Below are 11635 nucleotides of genomic sequence, written 5' to 3'. Positions count from 1 at the left end.
ATTTTTGTGTAAATATATTATTTTGTTCCCCTTCTTTCTCTTCTTATCCACTCATCCTTTTTCTACTTCATCTATACTGAATTTAGGTCGTCCCCATATTTATCCAATTCTTAACCTTATTTTCTGTATATCATCTCAGCCTCTACAGATTCTGCCCCCACCCTCTTTACTGGGGTGTTTGGTGTTTGTATTTGTTTAGTTTATCTATTGGTTCTGTGGTGTTGTCTCCATATCTTTGTATATATATATATATATGTATATATATATATATATATATATATATATATACTCCTTTTTCTTTTCTCTCTTATCTTTTTTTCTCTCTTAGATATCATTTGTGCTCTCTTTTCTCTCCCCTAATTCTCCTTTCTCAGGTGGTCACTTATATTGGGGTTATTGGTGTCATGAGTACATTCATGTTTGTTCCATTTGGGTCATGTCTTGTTAAGGTGAATTTTATCCTGTCTGGCTAAAGTGCTAGAGAGCGCACCACATAACCAGACACCTGGAGAGGAAACTTCATCCACGAACGGGTCAATTAAACCCTAGACCAGCCATGGGCAAACTACGGCCCGCAGGCCGGACCCAGCCCGTTTGAAATGAATAAAACTAAAAAAAAAAAAGACTGTATCCTTTTATGTAATGATGTTTACTTTGAATTTATATTAGTTCACACAAACATTCCATCCATGCTTTTGTTCCGGTCCTCTGGTCCAGTTTAAAAACTTATTGTGGCCCTCGAGTCAAAAAGTTTGCCCACCCCTGCCCTAGACCCAGCTACAGAGGCAGGAATAAGGCAGCAGTGAGGGAGCAAAAGAGGAGTGTGTAGTTGTGTGTGGAGTGTTTGTGTGTGTGTGTGTGTGTGTGTGTGTGTGTGTGTGTGGCACAGTTAGACCCCACAGGACCTTTGGGGGCAGGCTAACTAGGCTAGCCTAACTAGGCAGTCTCTGCTACCATTGCAAACAGTACCAGAAGGCCAGCTCTTCTTCAGAGGCCTCGCCTTTTTGAAGGGGAGAGATGATGTAACTGAGAGTCCAGCCTCACCTCCACCCAGGTTGCCCTCAGGTAACATCTGCCAGGGACCTGCTACCTCGGCTGTGGACCCATGGTCAATGAGTATCCAGTCACCCCAGGCACAGGCTCCTGTGAGTTCTGAAGCATGCTCCCTTCTGACCGGCCCAACGTTTTAGTCCAGGGCACTGCAACCACGTGAGTAACAGACACATGAGCAGCCCACTCCTGTCCAAGGAGCATCAGCCCCACGAGCAGCCTGCCCCAGGCCTAAGAGCAGCAGCCTCATGTGGCCTGCCCCTGTCCAAGGAGCAGCAGCTATGTGAGTGGCCCACTCCCCCGTCCGAGGAGCAACAGCTGGACGAGCAGTCTGCCTCCATCTGAGGAGCAGCAGCTGAGCACAGCCCACATCCGGCACCTGTCGGAGGAGCAGCAGCTACACAAGAAACCTGCCCTCGTCCAAGCAGCAGCAGTCCACGAGCAGCCCGCCCCCATCTGAGGAACAGCAGTTCTGCGAGCAACCCATCCCTATTTGAGGAGCAGCAATAGCCCACCCCTGTCCGAGGAGCAGCAGCTAAACGAGCAGACTGCCCATGTCCAAGGAGCGACAGCCCTGCACAGCCTGCACCAGTCTGAGGAGCAGAGCCACACACAGCCTGCACCTATCCGACAAGCAGCAGCTGGATGAGTGGCCCATCCCCATCCAAGGAGGAGCAGCCACACTTTCAGCTCACTCCCATCTGAAGAGCAGCAGCTGCGTGAGCAACCCACCCCCATCTGAGGAGCAACAGCCTTGCAATCAAACTGCCCCTGTCCAAGGAGCAGTAGCCTCACAAGCAGCCTGCCTCATCGGAGGAACAACAGCAGTGTGCATCCAGCCCCCATCCAAGGAACAGCAGTCTGGTGATCAGCACACCCTCTGTCTGAGGAACAGCAGCTGTGCGAGAAGCCTCCCCACACCAGCCAGAGGAGCCACCACAGTGGTGAACAGCACCCACGAGAGGAGCTGCTGTCAACTGAGGAGCCACTCTACCACAACCGCCCGAGGAGCAACTGCAGCCTGAGGAGCCACTGCCACCCAAGGAGCAGTCCCTGAACGACTCAACATCTAGATATGTCAGTGAGATCAAACATGGGTAGACAAAGAAACTCCCAAAGGAAAGAAAAGGAAGACACACCAGAAAAGCAACTAAGTGAAACAAAGGCATGCAATATGTCAGAAAAAGAATTCAGAATAAGTATCCTAGAGTGCATAAACCGGATGGAGGAAAAAATCAACCACTTATGCAAGAATCAAGAAGAAATGGATGAAAAATCAACAACTTATGTAAGAAACCAGAAGAAATGAAGAGTGATATGGCTGCAATAAAAAACACCATGGAAAGTTTCAACAGTAGACTAGGAGAAGCAGAGGACCAAATTAGTGAATTATAAGACAAGGAAGCAAAACACATGCAAACTGAACTGCAATTGGAGAAAAAAATTAAAATACAGGAGGAGAGCCTAAGTGAGCTATGGGACAACATGAAACGAAACAACACCAAAAAATTAATATACTTAGGAATAAACTTAACTAAAGAGGTAAAAGACCTGTACTCAGAAAACTACAATACGTTGAAAAAAGAGGTAGAGGAAGATATAAACAGATGGAAGAACATACCATGTTCATGGATTGGTAGAATCAACATCATTAAAATGTCCATACTACACAAAGCAATCTATAAATTCAATGCACTCCCCATTAAAATACCAATGGCATATTTCACAGACCTAGAACGAACTCTCCAAAAATTCATCTGGAATAAAAAAAGACCCCGAATAGCTGCAGCGATCCTGAGAAAGAAGAACAAAGTAGGTGGGATCTCAATACCAGATATCAAGCTGTATTACAAAGCTAGTATTCTCAAAACTGCCTGGTACTGGGACAAGAACAGACATATAGATCAATGTAATAGAATTAAGAACCCAGAAATCGACCCGAACCAATATGCTCAATTAATATTTGACAAAGGAGGCAAGAACATTCAGTGGAGTCAAGACAGTCTCTTCAATACATGGTGTTGGGAAAATTGGACAGATACATGAAAAAAAAATGAAACTAGACCACCAACTTACACCATACACAAAAATAAACTCAAAATGGATAAAGGACTTAAATGTAAGACAGGTATCCATAAAAATACTAGAGGAATCCAAAGGCAACAAAATCACAGACATATGCCGAAGCAATTTCTTCACTGATACAGCTCCTAGGTCATTAGAAACTAAAGAGAAAATAAACAAATGGGACTACATCAAAATAAAAAGCTTCTGCACAGCAAAAGAAACCATCAACAAAACAACAAGAGAGCCCACTGCATGGGAGAACATATTTACCAATGTTATCACCGGTAAGGGTTTAATCTCCAACATTTATAGGAAACTCATACAACTTAACAAAATGAAGATAAACATTCCAATCAAAAAAATGGGCAAAGGACCTAAATAGACACTTTTCAAAAGAGGACATTCAGAAAGCCAAGAGACATATGAAAACTTGCTCAAAGTCACTAATCATCTGAGAAATGCAAATCAAAAAAACAATGAGGTACCATCTCACACATGTCAGGATGGCTATCATCAACAAATCAACACACAAGTGCTAGAGAGGATGCGGAGAAAAAGGAATACTCGTGCACTGCTGGTGGGAATGCAGACTGGTGCAGCCACTATGGAAGACAGTATGGAGTTTCCTCAAAAAGTTAAAAATAAACTCCAATTTGACCCAGTGATCCCACTTCTAGGAATATATCCCAAGAAGCCAGAAACACCAATCAGAAAGGATATATGCACTCTTATGTTCATAGCAGCACAATTTACCATAGCTAAGATCTGGAAAGAGCCTAAGTGCCCATCAGCAGATGAATGGATTAGAAAACTGTGGTACATCTACGCAATGGAATACTATGCTGCTGTAAAAAAGAAGGAATTCTTACCATTTGCAACAGCATGCATGGAACTGGAGAGCGTTATGCTAAGTGAAATAAGCCAGTTAATGAAAGAAAAATACCACATCATCTCAGTCATTTATGGATAATTAAGACCATTATAAACTAATGAACAAAAATAGATACAGAGGCAGAGCAATATTGAACAGACTGTCAAACTACAGAGGGAAGGCTGGGGAGGGTTAGGGTGGGCATGCGGGGGGCGGGTAAGAGATCAACCAAAGGACTTGTATGCATGCATATAAGCATAACCAACAGACACAAGACACTGCGGGGGGGAGGGGAGGCCAGGGGTCGGTCAAGGGGAGAAAAAAAAAGGAGATATATGTAATACTCTTTGTAATACTTTAAGCAATAAAACAAAATTTTAAAAAAGGGAACCCACTGTACGGGAGAACATATTTGCCAATGATGCATCTGATAAGGTATTAATTTCCAAAATATATAAAGTACTCATAACAACAACAAAAGTTAGACAAACAATCCAATTGAAAAATGGGCAGAAGAAGTGAATAGACACTTCTACAAAGAGGGCATACAGATGGCTAAGAAACATATGAAAAAATACTCAACATCACTAATTATCAGAGAGATGCAAATTAAAATGACAATGAGGTATCACCTCATACCTGCCAGAGTGGCTATCATCACCAAATCAACAAACAACATGCGCTAGCAAGAATGTGAAGAAAAAGGAACCTTAGTACACTCCTGGTGGGAATGCAGATTATAGAACTACTATGGAAAACAATGTGGAGTTTCCTCAAAAAATTAAAAATGAAACTATTATTTAATCCAGTGATCCCACTCCTGGGAATATATCCTAAGAAGCCAGAAACACCAATCAGAAAGAAAATATGTACCCCTAGATTCATAGCAACACAGTTTACAATAGCTAAAATTTGGATACAGCCCAAGGTCCCATCAATAGATGAGTGGATTTAAAAACTGTGGTACATTTGCACTGGAATATTATGCAGCTATAAAAGAGAAGGATCTCTTACACTTTGAGACAGCATGGAGAGGCCTAAAGAGTATTATGCTGAGTGAAATAAGGCAGTCAGAGAAAGACAAGCATCACATGACCTCGCTTATATGTGGAAGCTAGTGAACAAAATGAAGTAACAAACAAAAAAGATCCAGAGACATTGAAACATGCAACAGACTGATCTATTTCAGAGGGAGCAAGGGAGTAGGAAGAGATTAACCAATGAATTTATATGCATATTTGCATAGCCCATGGATAGACAATGGTGCAGGAAAGGCCTAGGGAAAGGGCAGGAGCAGAATGAAGGGGGTTGGTGTAGGGGTGTTGGAGCGGAGGGGGAAGAGGGTATTGGTAATACTGTCAACAATAAAGATAATGTGTCTTAAAACAATAAAAGAAATAGAAAATAAACATAATAGAAAAAATTTAAAAATCCAAAACTTTGTTCTTTATAAATAAATAAAAATGAAAACTCCAAAAATTACTGATCATAAATAAATAGGGAAAAAAACCCACAAAATTAGCAACATTGAAAATTTTAAAAATGGGCTATCTCTACTGATTCCACGGAAATCAATAGGATAGTGAAGGAAGGAAGGAAGGATATTATGAATAGCTGGCCAATGTATCTAACTAATTAGAGAAATGTACACATTTCATCACAAAGAAAAAGAGAATATCTGAATATTTTTAAAAATTGTATTCATAAGAAAAAATCCAACTCTCTCAAAGAGAAAATTCTAAGTCTAAATTTCTCCATTTCTAAATTATAAGAAACATAAATAAAGAGTTATTCAAATCATAGTAACTCTTTCAAAGAATAGAGAAAGGGATAATATTTCTCAATTTCTTTTATGAAGCCATCATCTATTTGATACAAAATTTGACAATATATGAGAATAAAAATTACAGACAGATGTTTCTTATATCGATGCAAAAATCCTAAACAAAATGCTGCTAAATCAATCCAGCAAAAGTTAAAAAGGATAACACATCATAACCAAAGAAGGTATATTCCAGGAATACAGGTGTGTTTCAACACTGAAAAAACACTAATTTTAATTTATAATATTAACAGAAAATAGAGAAAACTATATGGTCATTTCAATTTATAAAATTCAATATCCATGGTAGGATACATATACAAATTCCAGCAAATTAATAAAAAGGTAAATTTCTGAATGTAAATATGTATCTATAAAAACCCATTGAAAATAGGCCCTGGCATAGAAGACATTTGCAATTATTATGTTCAACAAAGGAATCATATCTAGACCACATTTATTTTACATATAATTAGAAAGAGACAAGGCCATTCAATTTAAAAATGGACCAACGTCTCAAATAAGCATGTACAAAAGAAGCTTTATAAATGGTCAATAAACATATAAAACTGTTATTGTTAACTTAGTAATTAACAATTAACTTAATTAACAATGATGAAATGCAAATTAAAACCAAAATGCAGGGCATCTATAGGTCTACCAACATGAATAAAATGAAAAATAAAAACAAACAAAAAACTACAGGCATTGATGTAAAGTGTAATTCTCAGCATGTAAAACACTTTGGAAGTATCCTCTAAGTAAGACCACACTCTGTGATCAGGCAACTTCACTTTAGTAATGTACTCAGTGAAAATTCATGTTCACCCTATGACCTGTATAAGAAAGAAAATAACCAACTATGGTTTTTAATAGCCACAACTATAAGGGAACCATATTTTAACAATAAAATGGAAAAACAGACGGTGTTATATTCATTCAATGTGTAATAGCGCCAACAAAGCAAACAAACAAACAAACTATTGGTATTTACAATATGTTTGGAAATTATAATCATTATAATGAAAAAACTCAAACATTAAAGAGTACATGGCGATTTCTTCCATTTCTTATGGAGTTCCAAAACAGACAAAACAAATCTATTCTGTTAGAAGTAATGATTGTCAGAGGGCAATTTGGGGGCATTGGTGGCTCTACATTTTATTTTTTAATCTAAGTAGGTGCTAATTACACCTATTTATTCACTTGAATATTAGTGGAGCAGTGCGCCTGTGATTTGTGGAAAATAATACATGTATGTATAACTTCAGTTCACTTAAGAAGTGTATATGCATCTTCCTGTTCATTAGCTGTTCCTACCATCTGGAAGTATTCTGCTGGGTTTTCTGTTTGTTTGTTTTTTGCCCCAAAGAGGCGTCAAAATGAGTCAAAGCCTCCTACTGCGTAGATTCAGGGGCCAAGACCGCCCACTTCCCACAGCTCACAGCGCGTTCGCTCCCCACCCATCTTTGCTCCGCAGGGTTCTCCTCGCGCTGCCAACCGCCTTTTGCCAAGGCAACTGCCATTATTGGGGTTGGGATACCGGACATCGAGCCATGCTGAGGTTTCTGTTTCTGCTCTTTGGGCTCATCGGGCTCCAGACAGACAGTAGTGGTACGTGCACTACCCCCTCAGCCCGCCCCTCTTTGACCTGCCAGGCATGTCAGCTTTCCTCTGGGTTTCCTCTGAGAGGTTGGCTATCTCTGGGAAAGTGCTTTGTTGTGGGGGCTCCAACTCTGTGAGCACCGGTCCACTCCCGCATTGCCACTTTCCCCAGACAACAGCCACATTGTTCGCAGGGGGGCTTTCCCACTCGTCTTGGGACCATGGGGTGGGGGAGGGGGAGCGGGGAGATGCCATGCATGGCTTGAGTGGATGCCTCACGATTAGTGTTTTATAAACTGCTCTGCATTTTTTACCCCTGGACATTGTCATTGGAAGGTCAAAAGGACCCAAGTTTATATGTACTGAGATGCTTGCTCCTATTGCCTCAGAATTACTGTGAACCGCCCACAACTCCTAAGACAATAAACCTCTTCCTCTTTACAAAGTCTTGTAATTCCAGAAAGACTGTAGATTGAGGGTATTGAACAAGATAGCAAAAATAAGTGGCGGTGTACAGACTATGATGACTGTAGAGGAGGAGATATGGGGCGATGCGTGTTGCTCTAACAAAACATTTTGCATCTTACAGATTCTGAACTACTACTACCTGTGCAAATTATAATTCCAGAGAAAAAACGGTCAACATCAAGAGATGGAGTTGAAACAAATGTAAGCAAGCACCATTCTTTCTTCAGAATCTAAAAACAATGCGATTATTTCATTCCTAAGAAGTAAATCTGGCATATTTTATCCATGCACACTTGCTGAATTTTATATTTATACCCAATTTTTCTTGACAAAAAAAAAAAAAACCTTTGGGAAATGAGCCAAGGTTACTAATGTTTCATAGACATATTGTGCAGTGATGCTTATTATCAAAGCCCCAAGGCCCATCTTCTAAATTTGTTTCCTCCTTGAGTGTTTGAACAATCACTGACCTGACCCATCCAGAGGTTCTTTCCTCACTCCCTCACCAGGCTAAATTTGGAGGAAATTGTTAAGTAAGCCTAAGGATTCCTTGCATGGGATGATGATCTTTTGATTTAATGAAGGGTTATGTGATGATTTAAAAAAAATTTATTGCAAATATGTTCATCATTAAGGCTATTATTTTATGCCATCTTAGTAGTTCTTGGTCCAATGTCTTTTTTCTTTGAAATAATTAGATTTGTATCTCTTTTACTAATTTCTGGAATCATTTCTAAAGAAGTGAGAAATGTTTTTGTATATATACCCAATCTTCATTTTCTTTCTAGTTGAGTCATAAATGTTCTGGTAAGTTGAATGCAAATATTTCTTGGCAACTACCCACTTGTCACCCTAATGGAGATAATATAAGCTTAAAATATTCAATATACCATTTTAAAAGACTTATATTTATGAGAATTTTAAATTAAATTAGACATTAAATTTCTCTTTCATAGAAAAGGAGGTGAAGACATTTAGCAGTATTTTAAAAGTCTTATTTTTATACAAAAATATATATGTAATTGTTTGGTTATATTAGAAAATGTACACAGATGTATTAAGAGGGTGATATCTTAAACCAACCTTTACTAGATTAAATATGAATAAAATAAAATAAGATTAGCAGAAAAAACCACTTTTCTGCAACTGTCAAATTCATGAGCAACAAAATTTAACTATTTTGTTAATGTCTCTATCCCATGTTTAGAACAGTGCTGAATACATAGTAAGAGATTTGTAGTATTTTTTGAACCAGTAAGGCTTATTGATCCAACAAATGCTACAAATAATATGAAACATAGTATGTTTATAAGTATTATCTATATTAATAAAAGGGTAATATGCTAATTAGACTGGATAGACTGGACGTCTTCTGGATGTCATTCCAAATGTCCGTCATGACAAAGCTGGGGCCCAGGTGCCTGTGGCTGGCCAGAGGGAGGGAAGCACTGGTCCCGGGTACAGGGGCCTAGGCAGAGGCGGTTAGGGGCGATCAGGGAGGAAGGTAAGCATTAGTGGTGATCAGGCAGGCAGCTAGAGGTGGTTAGGGCCAATCAGGCAGGCAGGCGAGCCGTTAGGGGCAACCAGGCTGGCAGGCAAGTGGTTAGGGGCAATCAGGCAGGCAGGCAAGCAGTTAGGGGCATCAGACAGGCAGGGGAACAATTAGGGGTGATTAGGCAGGCAGGCAGAGGCAGTTAGGGGCAATTATCCAGGCAGGCAGAGTGGTTAGGGGAGACCAGGCAGGCAGGAAGGAGAGTGGTTATGAGCCAGTGGTCCTGCATTGCAAGGGTGTGCAGGCTGAGGGACACTACTCCCCCACCCCCGCATGAATTTTGTGCACTGGGCCTCTATTAATTAATTAATAAAGATCAGCTTTGCTGGCATGGCTCCGTGGTTGAGTGTTTACCTATGAACCAGTAGGTCATGTTTCAATGCTTGGTCAGGTCACATGCCCAGGTTGCAGGCTGGATCCCCAATGTGGAGCACACAGGAGGGCAGCCAATCAATGATTCTCTTTCATCAGTGAGGTTTCTCTCTCTCTCTCTCTCTCTCTCTCTCTCTCTCTCTTTCTCTCTCTCTCTCTTCCTCTCTGAAATCAATAAAAATATATTTTAAAAAAATCATAGGAGAAAATATTCCACTTAAAAAGGCTAGTTTATTTTTTAAAATAACTGAATGGAACTTGTAGGTGTTAAATAATATGAAAGTAAATAAATAAATAAATCAAGAATCAACAGTAGACCAGACAACTGAAGAGACTCAAGTAGATTCAACATAAAAATGGCTTAAGAGGGGAAAAAAGAATAGAATTAGAGGGTCAAGTGTAGAATAATTGGAATTCCTGGCATAAAAGAAAAAAAAAACAACCTGAAGAGATTGTATGAAACATATATTAACTGTGAAATGATTTTTAAAAGAATCCCTAGATCAAGTATCACACTACAGAGTATATAAAAATCAAGTAATACCTTGACAGTGAAATCAGAATACCAAAGCTAAGAAAGTGTCTTAAAGGCAGCCAGACATCAAAGATCATCTACATTGAAATAAGTAGTACACTGATAGACTCTCAAAGTCAACAATGGGGATGAGAATACAGTGAAATTAAAGCTTTAATTGTATGACTTTAAATAAATTTGCATTATAGAATAATTTACTCAAATGAAATATCCTTCATAAATTAGGACACATTAATTTTCAGATATTAGTAGAAGAAAATGGTTAAAACAATGTATTTCAGTATGCAGAAATTGAAATACATCAGTATTATATTTTCTTTTTATTGTAGTAGTGTGTTTTAGAGTGCAATTATTGTCAATATAAAATGATCATTTTCCTTTTTAATATTTTTCTCACTTTGCTTTGTTTTTTTGTTGTTGTTTTTAATATACTCTCCTGCTAGGTGTCTTACAACATTGTAATTGATGGGAAAACATACACTGTGAACCTGATGCAAAAGTAGGTGATCTACATTATTTTAACACTTGTCTTTGTCCTATTAATAATCATCTATAATAATAAAAGCATAATATGCTAATTAGACCAGACATCCTTCCAGATGACCTTGCATACAAAGCCGGGGCTGTGAGGGAAGCCTGGGTCCCAGGTGCCAGAGAGAAGCTGGTGCTGGCAGCTGGGGAAAGGAAGACCTACTCTTGCATGAATTTCATGCATCAGGCATCTAGTCATTTATAATTATCCAGAATGTCATTATTTTGCATTTGTAAATGTTTCAAGTTACTGGCTTTTCACTATTTTTTATTTTATCCTTTAAAAATCTTTAAAGTTTATAGTAAATCTTGAATTTATACACTAAAGAACCTGAATCCACAGTGTAAGCTCCCACCTTTCTCCTTCCTGTAGAACCAGATTTCTTTTGGTTACTCATGTTGTTTCATAGGGGATGAGTTTCGATAATTTTCTATCTTTATGAAAACTTGATGACTTGCTCTTTAGTTTCTTTACATTCAGTTTTATTTGAAAGAATATTTAGGATTTTCAGGTGAAAAGGATAGTGATAATTTTTTTTTTAAGAGTTTACATACAATGTCAGAATGTCTTACGGATTTAGAATATAATTGTAATTAGCCAAACTCAGTTCCATGCAAGCCAATACATTTGGGGAAAACAAGCACAACTAAGTAATAAAGAAACATCAAAATTGTAATGTTCCTTTTTAAAATGGTAAGAATAGTCTTCCAAAATAATGAGACAGAAGTCTGCAAGTGACATTACCAAATCAAAGAGAGAGA

At 38.8% G+C, this 11635-nt stretch overlaps 1 protein-coding gene across 1 annotated transcript in view; it reads left to right on the top strand.

Moving 5' to 3' along the window:
- Positions 1-7366: 7366 nt before the first annotated feature.
- Positions 7367-11635, top strand: part of ADAM2 (ADAM metallopeptidase domain 2) — a 77305-nt gene continuing 73036 nt past the window's right edge. Inside the window, exons 1-3 of the mRNA XM_070407393.1 lie at positions 7367-7424; positions 8005-8084; positions 10786-10841. Of these exons, the coding sequence (XP_070263494.1) occupies positions 7367-7424; positions 8005-8084; positions 10786-10841 (194 nt within the window). The remainder of the gene's footprint in view (positions 7425-8004; positions 8085-10785; positions 10842-11635) is intronic.

Source organism: Myotis yumanensis, unplaced genomic scaffold, assembly GCF_028538775.1.
Source record: "Myotis yumanensis isolate MYYU_CA2020_CCGP unplaced genomic scaffold, mMyoYum1.0.hap1 SCAF_3, whole genome shotgun sequence".
Taxonomy (NCBI): Eukaryota; Metazoa; Chordata; class Mammalia; order Chiroptera; family Vespertilionidae; genus Myotis; species Myotis yumanensis.
Note: the sequence above shows the minus strand (reverse complement) of the source record. Positions and strands in the feature narration are given on the sequence as shown.